Source organism: Lupinus angustifolius, chromosome LG17 (assembly GCF_001865875.1).
Source record: "Lupinus angustifolius cultivar Tanjil chromosome LG17, LupAngTanjil_v1.0, whole genome shotgun sequence".
NCBI lineage: Eukaryota > Viridiplantae > Streptophyta > Magnoliopsida > Fabales > Fabaceae > Lupinus > Lupinus angustifolius.
Genome location: NC_032025.1, coordinates 17,609,342 through 17,627,369, shown reverse-complemented (window position 1 = coordinate 17,627,369; position 18,028 = coordinate 17,609,342). Strand labels below are relative to the sequence as shown.

At 31.0% G+C, this 18,028-nt stretch overlaps 1 protein-coding gene across 1 annotated transcript; it reads right to left on the bottom strand.

Moving 5' to 3' along the window:
- On the bottom strand, positions 9,835 to 15,051 carry LOC109330639 (probable polygalacturonase At1g80170). The gene is made up of 9 exons (XM_019564890.1): positions 14,558 to 15,051; positions 13,853 to 13,981; positions 13,602 to 13,772; positions 13,473 to 13,493; positions 13,163 to 13,370; positions 12,729 to 12,810; positions 12,180 to 12,288; positions 11,006 to 11,122; positions 9,835 to 10,274 (listed from the first exon to the last, which is right to left on the bottom strand). The coding sequence occupies exons 1-9, from the start codon at positions 14,795 to 14,797 to the stop codon at positions 9,984 to 9,986; spliced, it is 1,368 nt and encodes a 455-aa protein (XP_019420435.1). The 5' UTR covers positions 14,798 to 15,051; the 3' UTR covers positions 9,835 to 9,983.

The window sequence follows — 18,028 nt, the reverse complement described above, 5'->3', positions numbered from 1 at the left end:
TATATATATATTAAGAGTAAATTATATTGATATCCCCTGAGTTTTAGTAAAATTATACAAATCACTCACACCTTTTTAAAATCTACACAAACCACCCTTAATTATATATCATATGTATATTACATTGACTACCCTTATAAGAAAAATAAATGTAATTTTTTAAATAAAAAATTGTGACAAATGTAATTAAGTAAAACAAAATAGATATATTGTGAAGACAAGTTCAAATAATATAAAAGTTGATGTCTATTATTATTTTGGTTAGTTATAATATAGTACTAGCGTGTCGATAGACACTTTGTGTCTGCCGACCCGCATTCTTATTTTATAATATTAAGTATTAAATTTTTATTTTTTATTTTAGAGAATTATAATTTTTTTTATTGGATGTACTTCATGTTGTAATTTTTGTATTTATTATAATATCTAACTTAAAGTGAGAGATATTAGTTATCTAGGATTATATGGTTTTACTTTAAAAATAAAAATACTAAGGGCAAAATAGGAAAATAGAATCGGTGATAGTTATTTCAAGTTTTGGCTTTATATATAATAAATAAATATAGATATATAGTATAAATATTATAGATAAAGGTAATTTAAACATCTCCTTAGAATTATTGATACAATTTGTAATGAATAAAAAATAATGAATAGAGTGGTAGACATCAACTCTTATACTATTTGAACTTGTTTTTACAATATACCATATTTTGTTTGAATTAATTACATGTATCACTATTTTTTGTTTAAAAAATTACACTTATCTATTTTATATGGTAATCATTGTAATCTGTATATATAATTAGGGGTGATTTATGTAGATTTTGAAAAGGTCTGGATGATTTATGTAATTTTACTAACACTTAAGGGATATCAGTGTAATTTCATTAAAACTTCAGAGATGTCAGTGTAATTTACTCTAATATTAATGATATAACATTAATATCATAATCCATATATAAATATCAAGAATCTGTCAGAAACCATCTTTTTGCCCATTGATTTGCTTCATTGATTTGTTTATAGTTTTGTTGAACAACATTTTCTGTGCGTATGAATAAAAGCAATATAAAAAGTACCATATCATGGTGGTTCTGGAAAACATTTATGTGCACAAGGTTCTCAAATCTGTTGAAGCTCCCAAAATAGAGAAAGTGAAATGTTACAATGAAAAAAAATCAGATATATAAAACAAACTAATAAGAGAATTCAATTTGATTAATTGATAAGTCAAAATTCCCATGTGAGTGGGGGATCAAGTACTTTTGTTTTTATTCCATTTCCAACTATTTGTCATGCACGCAACGTTAACTTAGTGAGAGAGAAATTAAATTTGATAAAATATTATGTAAAGTTTTTTATCTTAGTTGAAAGTGACAAGCTTTAGATTTTGTGATTATGAAAGTAAAACTTTTTTAATATATCTTACCAATATTTTTTTAAGCAAAAGAAATATATATTTTAGAACATATTAATATCTTAATAATATGTGATGGAATGAAATCAAAATTAAATATAGTGTAATGATGATTAAAGATGCATATTGAGGGTTCAAGTTGGGATAATGTTTTTGAAATCATTGTTGATGCTTAACCTAATAGTATTCAGTTCTTTCTTTGCAATGTTATTGTATTTGGTTTTCAGGTTGGTGAGGTTCTAGTTGTATTTTAATTGTAATAATTTATACTTGTTAGGTAGAATGAGAAGTTGGCTTGTGACTTTTTAGGTAATTTTCCTAATGTTTTATTGAAGTAATCTTCTTACTTTAATTCCTTAATAAAAATTTTACTTATAAAAAAATAGGGGAGCATGGTGTTGGGCTTTTCTTCTGTGAATGAGAGAGAATTTTGCAGCCAATGTTGTATGTAGGGGTGGCAATATGGGCTTGGCCCGACGGGCCATCCCGTTCGGATGACTATTTTTAGCAGGCCGGGCTGGGGATTTTAGCCCAAAAACCCATATTCAGTCCGTTTTAGTAGCCCGTTTTTTAGGCGGGCCAAGACGGGCCGGACACTGTGCTGTGCGTGGGGCGTGACAACTGGTTTCTTCTTTAGAATTTACAAGTTTTAAGCTCAGATGTTATGTTGTTATTGTAATATTGTAGACTTATGTTTGTGATTTTTTGTTTTAAAAGACATCTATCAAGTTTGTTGATTATTTTTTGTCTAAAAGTTTTAATTATGTACATTTTGGAGGGGGAAACGTGCCAGCCCTGCAAAATATGGGTCGGGCTAGCATTTTGAGCCCTTTTAACAATACGGGCCGGGCCGGCCCACATTGCCACCCCTAGTTGTATGGCCAAGCAAGACCATGTCAATATTTTTTGTTTCCCACGTGTATTCTCGTACTAGAGGTAATCCTATATGAGTTGAGAACATCCATAGATATATGAGGCTGATTCTTCTAGCAGATATTTTTTCTATCCACAAGATATGAACCCGAGATCTTACTTGAGGGGAATGAAATATGTACCACTTGAACTAATAGTCGTGGTAGAACATGACACTTTGGTTAGTGGAAAAGGGTTCCAAAATATTTAAATCTTGTATGATCATGCCACCTATCGATGGCTATAAATAGAATGTGGGGGTAAGACCAAATTGCCCCAATAATTCCTTAGAAACACATGCATAGAGAGATGATTTCCACCATACAGTAAAATTAGAAGGATCCTAGTAGATACTAGAAAGAGAAATCACACTGAGATACTAGCGATATTGTATTCTAACATAATATAGTGAGATTGAGAAAAAAATCCTATGAGAAAAAGATCAATTGTAATATTACTTTTTATAATGAAAATATTTCTTGAGAAAGTTCTATGATTTTTTAATTCTAAAGTTGATAATGTATTTGTATGTTAAAATCTCACATTATTCATCTTCTACCCTTACTCTATTTTATATGTTCACTTATATTTGTTTACACAAATCAGCTTGGAGATGTGTCCATTTTTATTTCACAAAGAGGAGAAAAAATTAATCTTGTTGTTCCAACACTTGGACATAAAAAATGCTCTTCCAAGAGGGTGTCAACCCGATTACAAATTACATAAGAGTTTGATGCAAGAAGAAGAAGCAATAATGCAACATTAAACAAAAGAAATAGAATTTACATGAACGATATTATAAAGCCATAATCATGATCTAATCTGACTCAAATCCATGATGTGATATAACTAGGTTTCCTCCTAAATATGACTTTTTTCCTCATAGTCTAGACAGACCAAATAACAACAAACCACATCATTCTCTAGATAGATTTCCTCTTACGTAAAATACATGAAGCATCATGACTTGTGGACAAAATCAATAATAGTAGACGAGATAAGAACCTGAACTTGGAGCCACAAGTAAAAGCCCCTCCAAACATTGGCCATAAAAGGACAAGATATAAAAAGATGGTCCAAATTTTCATCATTCAGCAAGCACAAATTGCAAGTTATATCATCTTCAATCAAAATGTTTCTCTTGAGAAGCTCCGATTTTACAACAACTCTACCTCTTAGAACTTTCCATATAAAACAACAAAACTTAGAATGCACACATTTAATCCAGCTCAAATTAAGAATGTTAGCTGAGTCTGATGAGAGAAAATTAAGCTAAGCAAGATAAGCAGATTTGACCACATAATAACCAGATTTGTCGAGATTCCATTTTCATTTGTCACTGACTCCACTTTTTCGAGAATGATGTTGAATGAAATTGTATAGTATAACCTTGTGAATAACTCTAACTCTAAATCAAAGTGGTTTCTCCTCCACTAAATATTCCATGACCACTTCCCATTAGACTAGGATCCACAATTAGCCACCACTACCTTTTTGTTCTCTGCCAATAAAAATAATCTCAAGAAAGTGTCTTTTAACTTTTTTGACCAAACCAAACATCTTGCCAAAATAAAGTCTTTGATCCATCACCAAGTTCCCCTCATAGGTTCGCCTCCAACCAATTACCCTTCACACCATGAGAAGATCCTATTTCAATCACATCCCACCACCATGAGAAGATCCTATTTCAATCACATCCCACCACCATTTTGAAGCAGAAGCTGCTGAAGTGAGGACACCATCATTGTTATACTTGTGATTAGTAATTTTAACCCAAAGAGCATCAGGATCCATAAATCTTTTCCACCTCTATTGTCCCAACAACATATCATTAAACCGAGATAGATCTTTAACCCCTAAACCTCTAAATCTTTTTGGCTTACACACATCAGATCGAGCAACCTAAGGAATACCCTTAAGGTTTTTCATGTTACTCCACAAAAACTTCCTTTGAGGAGAAGTTAATTTGGAAATAACCTTCTTCGGAGCTTTATACAAGGGAAGCATATAAATATACATGTTTGAAAGAACAAAGTTGATGAGGACAACCCTCCCTCTAGAAGAACCACATTTATACTTCCACAAGACCAATATATGTACCACTATTTTAATAACATTATGCCATGTCGAGTAGTTGCTCATATTTGCTCCCATTAGGATTCCTAAGTAGAGAAATGAAATTGAAGAAATCTTCCATGACAAGAAGGAAGTCAAAGCTTCTAGAAAAGCATTTGTGACCTTATGCCAATCAAAGAACTTTTGTTGAAGTTAACCTTTAAACCAGAAATCAACTCAAAGCATCCGAGAGTACTTTTCATGCACCCAATATTACTAATAATTCGTTTACACACAAAGATAGTATCATATGCAAACTGAAGGTTAATAACTTCCACATTCTGCCTTCCTATTTTATAACCTTCGAAAAGATCGCCAGGACACACTTTTTCTTTCCATAGCAGCAAAACCTTCAGCCACCAGTAAGAAAAGAAAAGGAGTCATATGATCTCTCTATCTAATACCTTTAGAGATCGAGAAAAGCATGGAGGGGGAGCCATTGACCAAAACAAACATAGAAGTTGATGCCAAATAAGCATTAATCCACATTCTCCATCTAGTTGAAAAACCTAATCTACCACGCATATAGTCCAATAATTCCCAACTGACAGAATCATAAACTTTTTCAAAGTCCACCTTAAAAAGTAGACAATCAGTACTATCTTTCTTAACTGAAAGAATAACCTCATTAATCATCATTGTTGTATCAATGATAAACTGCCTTTAGATGAACTCTGATTGGGAAGATGAAATTAAAAGACCCACTACCTTCTTCAATCACCACGCCAAATTTTCTGTAATGATCTTATAAAAAGAACCCACAAGAGAAATCAGTCTGAAATCTTGAATTTTGATTGATTTTTTCTCTCATAATCAATGTAATAAAATAAGAATTCAGAGCTTTCAGAATCTTACCATTCACATGAAAGTCCCTCACAAGAAGACCAATGTCCAATTTTAACAGCTCCAAAAATTCATGAAAGAACTTGAAATTGAAACCATATAGACTTGGATTATTATCAGTAGCACAACTCCAAACTGCTGCTTTTATTTCATCTTCCAAAAAAGTATCATCATTGAAATTGGCTTGGGAATTAGAAAGTTTAGAGAACTTCATCCTATCGAAAGTAGGATTAGTCCTCCAAGATCTTTGGAACAAAGAATCCTTATTATAACTTGCACCAATTAGAAACACCATATGAATCTTAGGCCGCTGATATTTGGTTGAAGTATTATGACATGTATATGTATTATTAAAACCCAAATGACAGTGCTAAAGTTTGTAACTCTAATGTCTAAGAATATATTGGTAGATGTTTGTTTTAACGTTCTCATGAACATAGATAGAATTAGCCGAATCTTATTAACATATTGTATTATCTTCTATTTATGTATTATCCTTTATTCGATTGTATATGTCCAATATTGTGCATGTATATTCGTTGTACTAACAAAAGAAATACACTATTGTAACGAGAGCATATTTTCTATTCTAAAAAGTGTCACTTTCTCTGATTTGTCAAAAATAATTTATTATTAAATTTTAAACTTAGATATATATTCTTCAACCAATCAGAAAAAGTGTTACATGTAGTGACACATTCTTTTAATATATCATATGTTAACCCCATTGTCCCATGCTTATGCGAGGTAGATTAGGAAGCACTCATGATACCTTATTGAGTCATAAAACGGGGGCTCTATTTAAGAATTATTGATTAATTGTAGGACTGTAGTAAAATTTTAATTGGGTAGTTTATAAGCTATTAAAAAAAGTGTGAAATCATGTAAAACAAATTAACAATATTATTAATGACTCTAAGCATCAAATTACAGCAACACCTTTCTTTTCAGTTCATTGTAGGTCTCTACATAGAAAGACAAATTTAAAAAAATGTCATATTTATCTTTAGGACAGTGATGGGCACGAGGTCGAATAGACTATGATATGTAATGATCCAACATCAAATATGGTTTTCTGTTGTTTCTATTTGTATGCTTCACTCACTCACTTTTTCTCATCTTCATTACATGAGGTTATCCTTCAATCAAATATCAACTACCAACAACATATTTACATTAATGCCATTGCATGAAAGTCACTTCTCATTCTCATCAACAGTGTCTATAACCTGTGACTCACTTCACCTTTTCCTTAAGTCCCTTTCCCTCCAGAATTTTCCTTCCATCAATGATATTCTTTTTATATTGGACCAGAGTTCACTCGGGCAGTCTCTAACTATCAGGAAGTTTTATTTTTATCGGAGTATGAAAAAAGTAGAGAGTCAAAAGTGAGACATTTAATTAAAACCTTAAGGTATCACTTCTATATATTTTTTCACTTATAAACTTTTTCACTTCTCCTCACATATCCAATAACAAAATTTTCCATGTTTTCATGACAATAGTTACTATTTTTATTCATCTCAATGTTTCTTATTATGATTAATGACATAGCATTACAATAATGATATAATAAAACTTCAAACAAAACTGAAGCTAGAAATAAACAATAGTAGTAAGTTTATTATAATAATTTTGTATTCCCACTTACCCATTTAATAAGAATGATCAAGCATTAGACTAATCAACCTTTTCCAATTATTTTATCTTTTATATCTACCTGTGACATGTTTGTTTCCTTGTTGATAAGTTGTTCTATTCTCCTCTGAAAAGCAAACATGTTATCAAAAACTCACAACTTTCAACCAATGTTATATTTTTGTCCACACAAAAACTAATATAATTTTACCTATACAACAAGCACAACTAGATCATGCCTACATTTGCATTTATACAATGTCTCCATAACCTGAGGACATGGAAAACCCACATGTATACTTATTAATTTGTAATTTTTTTTGTTTATGAGAAAAAAAATACATACGTCGATAGTGTATGAGTTTTATACGATATCACTGCATTATACACCATTCATGTTTAATTATTATTATCTTTATAAAAAAAGTAGTAAAAATGAATAATGTACTGAGTGTATATAAATCTTTACACTAATAATGCATAGATATTAAACTCTATTTTTTATTAGGCCCTAGTTTCCATTTTTAATTTATATATCTGGTGACAAAAAATTTAGAAGACATATAATTTAGAGAAAGGAAAAAGGAGTGCCACAGAACGTACAAGGATCTCCTGCCCTAAATTCTGTCACAGACTAATCATATTATGCCACGTCAATTAAAAAAAATTAAATATTCATAACTTTATCAATTTTGCTTCATTGTGATTAGTCAGAGACATGGTTGGGGACAGCAGATCCCCATCTCTACACAACCTTCTTAGCCGTCTTTTAGTGATTATGTGCTCGTGAACTTTAATGTCTTCTCGTGAACTTCATGCATATTGCATACACAAGATTATTAGGTTTTGCTTCTCATCCATTATTAAATTATGAATATGTCCACGACCAACTAAGTAGGATAAACAATAATATGCTTAAGAGTAAAGTAATCTACTTACCCACCAAAACATGCTTCACACAAGTAATTGTATGGTTCACCAACCACCAAATTGAAATAGTGATATGCCTCCAATTCTGGGCTAGAGTTCTATCAATTAGATTCCTAATAATCTCACCACAATGATTGCAAATGTTTATAGAAAATGTGTAAACTAAAGGTAGTTCTAATTCTAGCAAGCTACAAGTTTAATCTTCGGTTCAAGGATTTTACAAATAAAATTATATATATCCATTATATGACCGAACAACCCAAAATTTAGTTATTTCAACTACATTAAATGAGCTTTCAAATTGGTCAATACTATTCGGTTTATGACTGCTTCTCTATGTTACCAATTGGTGCTTCATTGAATTTGCTTCATTAATAGGCTCGCGATTTGACTTTAATCGTTATGGACTAGTACCACGATTGAGTCCTAGACAAGCGGACCTAATTTTAATATATATATATATATATAATATATATATGAAGTTTTCCCATTGGATATTTTTCATTCTTGTTGGTGCTAATAATAATGTTATAGTTTGTGGTGCATGTGAATCTTTAGTTGTAAGAAAAAGACCTCATTTGGCCAAGTTAAGTTTGTGATTCTTAAATAAATAAAGAGAATATAATACATCTATGGATCACATAATGAACTAATCATTTTTAGAGTTTATGACTATTCTTTCTAACAAGTGTCATTCCCAGAAATTGAATTCTCGACTTTGGGGATCCAGTAAAGCCTTATACCATTAGACTGACATTTTGTTAGTAATTTTTTTTAAATTGATATTGTATAAAACTTAATTGCATATATATTAAGTTATAAATAAATTTTGTTTGTCTCCATCTCTTTGTTTTGTAACCTATATATGGGGCCTTCCATTTGTTCTCGCCTACAAAAAAAGCCATTTTAGAAACATATACTCACGGATAGCTTAAAGCCCCAAAAGCTTTTGCTTCATCAATAATTTCATTGGAGGATATCTCAAAGACCTTTATCTATTAACACTTGGCCTAAAATGAAGGCACATGACCCTTATTCCACGGCATAAATGTGACACATTCACATAAAGACAACATTTTCATTTTGGCCATAATTAATATGCACTATGCACATCCATGTGCCCTTTTGGATTTTTGTTAAATGGAATGTTATCATTGCTATCTCTAGTATAACTCTTTTGGATTGGAATCCTTGTTGGTAAAACTCTATTACCACTATAGCAAATTAAAGTTAAGGGAAATAGTCAATTTGACAAACGTTATAAATATACAAGATTAAATTGTCAAAGTAACTCTATTCAAATACTATCATGTGTAATATTTTAACTTAAAAATTAATTTAATATTTATTTGATACATATTTATCAAAATCCTAATAGTAGTAATGTATTAGGCATAGGAAAATAGATATAAAATCTCATTTCCAACTACAAAGTCCATTGGCAAATCAATCCCTATTTGTTTGTTGCTCATTATATGATTTTCCATTATTTTTCAGAAGATGATTTAAAAAAGTACCAATTTTATAACAAATCAATCCAAGTTTATTGTTTCTCAATATATCATCATTGTATAGCTTTTCATTTGGTTACATAAGAGTTTAGGAGATAAAAGATTACATTTTAAATGAAGCATCTAAGTAGAAATGGAAATATGATTACATGACATAGAATCAAACCCATAACTCCATGTGCATAGGAGTGGACATATTTTAATGCCACTAGGGAAAACAAAAATCAAACATAATGCTAAGATTTAACTAAAATCTCAATCAATATTATAAAATCACTATGTGTACCGGACTATTATATGGAAGAGTGTAATATCTATGCATTATCATTGTAAAGATTTGTACATAATCAATATATCATCACCATTCATTTTTTTTTGAAGAGTCAATGATAATTAAAAAATGAATGATGAATAATAGACTGATAGTGTATTAAACTCTTACAATGTCAATACATACATTTTTTTGGAATCAATTTTAATTGTAATTCCTAAATTATTTAACAAGAAATACCTCCCTTGATTTAATTTGTCCCTCCCATTTACCAAGTTTGATATAAATTACAATCAAAATGTAACAATGTATAATCCATCATGTATAGTAGTGAATCAACTTATCATAGTTCAGTATGATAAATAATATCTTGTGTAATTGAAGCTTTAATTTGAGAAATTTGATCATTGGAATTAAGACACTCAGCAGAAGGATGAACAACACCATAGCCAAAGCCTTGAGCAGAGTGACAATATGTTTCAACAGTGCCATCAAGTTTTTCTAAGTTCACATTGCTAAGGACTAAGTTGCTGCATGGAAATGTGTCACTGCAATCAAATTTAATGGCTTTTGCACTCTTTGTTGTTCCACTAATGTTTTGGTACATTATCTCACTTATTTCCACAGCTGAAGTCTGATAAAATTGATTAAACAAAACTTCATTTCATCACATTATTGTTACAAGGAAAATGATTAATCAAAATATTCTACACTATATATAGGATGCTCCTTCAATATTTTAGCATGAGACCAAATAATTTTTGAGAAAAAGATGTATACACTAACAATATAAGAGTTTTTTTATACTATTACTATTTCACCCGTTATTTATTTTTCATCATTATTAACTTTTAAATAAAAGTAATACAAATAAATAGTGAATAATGCATTGACTGTATATAAATTTTTACACCAATGAATGCATATATATTATACTCATAATTTTTTTAAGATTTTTGTATGATTAAATTTGATTTCATAGGAAAAAAGTCATGAATTTACCCCTAAATATTTTTCATAGGATAGTGGGTCTATCAAAAGTTGTAACTTTGTCCTTAAAATTTTGAACTAAACAGGATGAAGTGAAAAATTTCAAGTATCATCAATTTATTCGACTTAAAAAATATAAAGATATTTGGTGATTTTAATTTTGTAGAGATCAAATTGTCCAACACAATTTTCAACGACTATCTAATAACTAACATTTTTTAAGGATTAAATTTGATTGAGTAAACAAATATAACTATGAAATTGAATCTTAACATTTTTAATGTAGGTTTGAAATGCGTGTATATAAAAAAATGCTATATCAAATTATCAATCAATTAAAACTTATCCACTTTCAATTAGGGAGAATTATTGTACCTGGTTTTGACAAGAGGATGGTGAATCACAATAAAATTGATCTATAAGAATGGGATTTGATACATTTTCCACTTTCACATTCTGAAACCTTACCCCACGAACATATCCAGCACCTCCCTAGCAAAATAAATGAATCATTCTCAAAATACATCATTTTTCACAATTTTCACATGTACTTTACAAATAACTCTATAACAATTTTCACATTTACCTTACGTTCAAAGACTAATCATTTTCAAAAGTTTTATTTCTACCAATAAAATATTTTCCATACACACAATGCAACAAGAGTCCAACTCTTAAGACCATGCTTAAAGATTTGAGTTATCTATCATTTGTGCTGGATTTATATATGCCTAGTCTATTTGGAGAACACATTCTAAACTTTATGAAAACTTTTAATGGTGTGTATTTTTTGTTTTTGTTAAGAGTCTCCCCGTCCTCGGATGATGGACTAAAAACAACCACAATGGTTATTCTTAAGGTTGTTTTTAATGGAATAAAAATATTTTTACTTCATTCTCCACTGTGTTATTCTTTCTTTCTAATTTTTATTCTTAAATAAGAACAATTTCAGGTTGTTCTCGGCCAAGGAAAAGTGAGAGAGGTAGATGTTGTGAAAAAAATATAGATGTTATGAGACCCAAATAAAAATAATGTTTGTCATTATAGGAAAAAAATATATACTTATTCTTATTTCATAAGATATTGTAATAAATTATAAAATAATCATAAGAATGCTATTCCTGGAGATGCTCTAATCACTACCACTTTCAACATATCATGATTATACCTCATGTTTTAAAGATTGAATCTCCTTTTTAATCTTATACGATACCCTAATAGTTTAACTTTACCTGACTATTAGATGAATGCCTCTTATTTTTTAATCATGTATATGAAACTTAAACTTTTGAAGAAGTGTATTTAACTTATAAGTTAGGCTATTTATTTGATATTTAATTTCGGGATGATCCACTTATTTCAAGAGTAATTTTTTAAATTTATTCCTCATCTTAACCATCAATTATAGGAAAATTCAATGGTTTGAATTAATGAGTAGATCTAAACCATTAGATGTCCATAAAATTGATGACAATAAATTTAAAAAACTTATTCTCGGAGTAAGTGAACCCCTCTCCTTAACTAATTTAATAAAGATTGAAAATAGTACCTGCCAAGTCTTAATCCTGACACCATTAGTAGTATCCTTAAAAACTGCTGTATCCAAAATCACTTTTGAGACTATGCCAGTTGAGTTGTCTTTCCCAAGGCTTCCAATGCTGCAAAAAAAAAATGGACAATTTCTTATGGCATCAATTTCTTGTGGCAAGTCAAGATATCAAATAATCTATTACAATAAAATATTGTATGCAGATATTATTATTGCATTATTCGCAATTCAAACACTTAAATAATATATAAGGAAACTACACATATATTAAACTTAATAATTAACTTGTTCAACTGAAATATAATTTTCAACTAACAAAAAAAAATAGAGCTCTATGTACAATTATAAGTGTAACAAAAATAATAAGGATTTTTATTTGAATAAAGGTAAGTGTAGATTGAAACTTGTTATATAATAAATCCATCATTTCTTGATTGAAAGGTACTCTTCTAAATATTATTCTCAGCCCTTATATTTTTCAAATAATGAAATACAATTGTTAACTAAATGTTGTGGTGAAAGGGAAAAATGGAATATAGATGATGATACCTAACTCCATGTCCTGGTCCACAAAAAATTCTCTTCATTTTGATATTCTTGCTAGCATTTACAATTGATATGCAATCATCCCCTTAACATAATCACACAAATTCATTATCAAACAACAAAAATCAATCACTAAAAAAACAGTAATAATCACAGAAATCAGATTTTGTAATCTTCTATTCATAAAAAAAAAGTAATATCTATGCACTATACGTATAAAGATTTATGCAAAGTCAGTATATCATCTATCATTCATTTGTATTACTTTTTTTGAAGAGTCAATGATAATTAAAAATGAACGATAGATGATAAACTGATAGTATATAAAACTGTGCATACATTTTTTTTGATTAAGTTATTAGGATTTGTTGTACATAATTGTTGAATGAAACATGTAGTTGAGATATAAATGAATGTTAAATAAAGTTGATGAGAACCTGTTCCAATTTTACTGTCTTGGATTACTACATTTGTTGATTCACTTATATGAATTCCATCAGTGTTAGGGCTATCTCCAGGAGATGAAACTTTGACACCATAAATTCTAACAGAATTAGATCTTGATATAGTGAAATGCATTTGTTGGCTATTCTGGATAGTTATTCCTTTCACTTTTATACCTGAACTTGAATCAATGGTTAATGCCTGCAACAATATAGAATAATATTATTGAACACATTTTTGCAAAACCTTCTTCATCAAATATTATATAATACAATAGTGGTTAAGATGATGCATGGTTCTTACTGTTGGTGCACCTTTGCATGGCTGTGAAAAGAAATAGAACAAAAAGAAATGAACATAAGTTATTGCTTGCAACTAAAGCTATTATAAACTAAGATGAAAAAAGTTGTAAAAAAGTTGTAAAAAAGTTACATTTGACTTATTCTTTTTGCAAGATGCTGCCCACCATTTTGTGCCTGAACCATCAATAACTCCAGAACCTTGGAAAACAGCTTTATCAAGTTTTGAAAATACAAGCCAAACCCTAGGTAATTTTGGATCCCAGTTCTTAGGCTCATCTGGTGCTACAACTTTTCCATCAATCTAGTAATGATAATACTATATCAATAATCATATGAATGAAGAATAAAACTGTTAAAGAATCGAAGTATTTGTTTGTATACCTGGATGATTATATTGCCTGCACAAGGGCCTATGAACTTTGTTGCATTGATTAAGTAAATGCGTCCTTGGGGAACTAAGAAAACAGATTTTGGTGTAGAGCAAGATACATTCCATGCTTTTCGGAAAGCCTGACAATCACACCATTAGTAAAGAATGAATTATAGTTACCAGAAGTCGGTACGAGTACAAGTATGTGGTTCATTTGAGTACAATATAAGGTTCATTTACAATTATCTCGGCGAATTGGTATGTGGTACATAAGGTTGATGAGTGAATCGAGTAAGTATGATATGTGTTTGCATGTCCAGGAATATCTAAATCATAGTCACCTGATACGTGGTTCTCTTTGGCACGGGTGTGGGTACATAGTACTGGTATGCTAAGAGTATATTTAGTAGGGTTTCTATAGCTTTCTGTATAGTCACTTTTAGTGTTGCTTCTTATAGGTTTTAATCAACACCATAGGAGAAATACCCAAGGATTAAAAAATTTCTTGCTTGTTGTAACTCATTCATGTAAGTGAGTGTATATTACTAATTATTATTCTTTTCTTTTACTTAAACCGTAGATAAAAATCCAGTTCGTTCCTTAAAGGGATCTGGTTCACAAACGAACCACGAATTGGTACGAAAGAACCAATTCACTGTTTGCTACTAAGAGAATTGTGCTTATGATATAAATAATGAAAATGAAAAACACTTTACCTCAGTATCATCGGATTCACCATTTCCAGCAGCACCAAAGCTATCAACATTCACAAGAACTTTTCCACCACGCTCACTTTTCCATGAAGGGATTTCAGAAAGTTCTACCTCATTTTCTTCTTCTATGTCTAGGCTTTCAAGTTCTTGAAGCATGGCAATGTTGTCACACATCATGCTTCCTAAAACTCCATGTGCTGCTAGCAGCAAACCAAGTAATGAAACAAAGAAGAATTTGTCCATAATTTTTCACTGTTGGCTATATTGCAAGGGTTGGTTGATTTGATTAATGCCAATGAATACTTTGGTTATAATTTATATGCATAGATTATCTTTGGAAAATGAAGGATTTGATAAGTTTTATGGCTTGGCTTGAAAGTGGATGAAGGTGTTACATTTTCTACATGCCCACACTTAAAGTACAAGGAAAAATACTTTTCTAGTATTTTGCTTTACTCATCAACCAATTACAAAACTCACTAGTAGTAAAGAGAGTTGCACTCACAATATAATGTATCTTATTATATTTTCAAAACATTGGAACAAATGCTTACCCTCATTTTCTTGAATGAAGATCATCTATCCAAAAAGTATCTTTAATTCTATTTTATTTCAATAAAATTTTGATATCTAATAAAAATTAATATATATATTTCATACTACTAAATCTGTTTTAGTAGGTATCACAATTTCATTAAATTGAGACATGAATAGGGATAAAGTTGAAAAAAACTGAACTTGTATTCCATTTTCTTGGCATGCCCACCAAAAACTCCTTCAAAAAGAAACCTTTCCCTTAAAATATAGGATTGCCCAAATAGATAAGACTTTACCATCTCAAGAAACATCAACATCAGCACAGCAAAATAAGCCATAATTATTTTATCATGTGAATAATGAGCAAGATGCTTCCACAATTCAGGAACTTTATTTTCTTCAATCATCATTGTTTCATATCTCAATTAAACTTGGACCAATTACCCTTTTCATCTTCCTTGCTAGACCAATGTCCCTATTTCGGCATAAAATTCTGAAGCTTGCAACCACACTGCTGGGTCTTAAGGGTCTAGCTCATAGAAGTGAAATGAATAGCATTTGGAGAAAGACATTCAAATACAGCTACTAAGCTCTCAATGTTACTCATTGAAAGATGGAACATAGATGTGGGAATTGGATGAATGTGTTAGCATTGGTCTGAAAGTAGAAGTTGTTATGGCTTTGATGAAGGGCAGCACTTGAAGTCTATTTTGCATGGACCATGAGATTTTTAATTATGGCACTGCTTAAGTGAGTGTTTACGAGTTTAAATTCTGAAAATAATATTTCGTTCCTCCCTATACCCTACTAAATAAGAAAGAGTCTCCAGCATTTGGGTGCTTTTTTTTAATATTGGAATTCTTAGATGAGAATGAAACTTTTTGAAGCTGAAATTTGAAGTTTGAAACTATCTAATGCTTCTAAATTCTAATATTATGTAATTAGTTTAGGTATCTTGTGTTTATTATAATTTATGTTTCTAAATTCTTATTTCCTCACCCATACAATTTACTCTAAAGTCACTTAATTAGTGAATGATTAATTAATTATAACTTACCACTCTAATATTTGGACTTCCATAATATAATTAATAAATAAATAAATAAAAGTCCCATATCTTTCGGCAGCATCATATATAAGTGTTCACCATCACGCTCCCAATAAAATATTTTGAACTAAGTAGCCTTATGGTAAATAAATAAAAGTCTCACATATCTTTTATTGGTAGGCTATGGTAAAGAAGTTTCCATTCGACCTATGTCTCATCATGAGGCTCACATTTTAAAAGGCATGACAACCCAACTTAAACAAAATATGTATGGTTTTAAAGAAAATAAACACACTATGATTTTAAATTGTGGTCCTCAATTAAAGATATATACATGCACATTATGATTATAATTGAGGTTGTATTGAGTGACTTTTTACCATAGTTCTTAGTAATCATTGTTTTTCATCCTTGTCAAATGGAGTCCTGTTGACGAGATTGAACTACTCAATATTGGTCGAGCTCGAACACTTGGCGAAGCCATAAGCCGTATGAACTCGCCATACCAACCGACCAACTTTACTCGTCAAGGAAACTATACTGTCACCTGGGTACCACATCATGCTAGTAGAAGGGCACACCACTATCACCTACTTGACGAGTTGCCAACATATAATACACGTCGCCTGCAACTCTCACCTAACCTTTTGCTCTACAAAAAATGCATGCTTATATTGCGGCTACCATAACCTATCACATATTGTAAGTCAATTGTGCACATAGTACGACTTCACCAAGCCGTCTGACACGAATAAAAAGCCCCTCCTCTGCCATAGACAGGTCGATAGACTTAGATAGTCGATCATGTCAACAACATCTAACAAAAGACTCTTCATATACATCATTATAAATAGGGGCTCCTACCCTCATAATAAGAGATATACATATACACAATAAATAACTCAAGAGAGACTACTTACGACTCCCTGATATAGCTCATATACACCCAGGCATTGGTCCCCCACTTTCTAACCATACTCTCTAATATCTTGAGTGTCATACTTACATATACTGTGAATTGTGGTTACTGTCTTGATCGTTGGAGCACCTTTTCAGGTACCTCCCCCAACGGGCTCGAGCACACTCCAGACCCCCCATGCTTTTGCCCACCTATAGGGGCAAATTCCCCCTTCAGAGGACATAACTACACTAGGCCTTCCTGCCCAGAAAACTCTATCATGAAGTCTTATCCTCTCACACACGAAGACACCAAGCTAGGCCCTAGCCTGACTCACCCTCATGCAACGGAGCGGAAGAACACATTGTAACCACAACATCGATTTAACCATAATGAACACATACAACACCCAAGTATGCAGGGATAGGGATCAATTGTCTCATGATCCTGTCCCTATTCTTGTCCCGTCCATTTATATATTGACACATGGGAAATAATTAAATAATTTTTTTAATCCACATTATTATACCATCCTCATTATTGTTAAGTCCTTCAGTTTCTCATTAATTACGAAATTATCTCACTCCACTCTTTCATTTCATTTGTATTGCTCCTTCCTCTCTGCATTTTGCATAGCAACAATAGTGGTATACCTTCTCACCTTTTGCTACTGTTTCTCTAAATCACCTTCCTCTCTCATTTCATTCACATTGTTCAAGCTTTCCTAACCTCAGATTTGGATGCACTCCTTTCCTTTAAAAACATATTATATATTTCCAAATAACTCACAATCATGTCTCAAGACTCATTCTCAAAAATCTGTAGCTCCAAGTTTCTCCTTTCCCCTTAACTTCTCTCACCCACCTCCAAATTCTAAGCCTCAAACATAATCATTTCACCGGTAATGGAGGTTTCAAAATAAGCCCAATGGGTTTAATAGCAATTATACTTGGTGACATTTCAATTACTACTTGTGAATGAGCTATTCTAA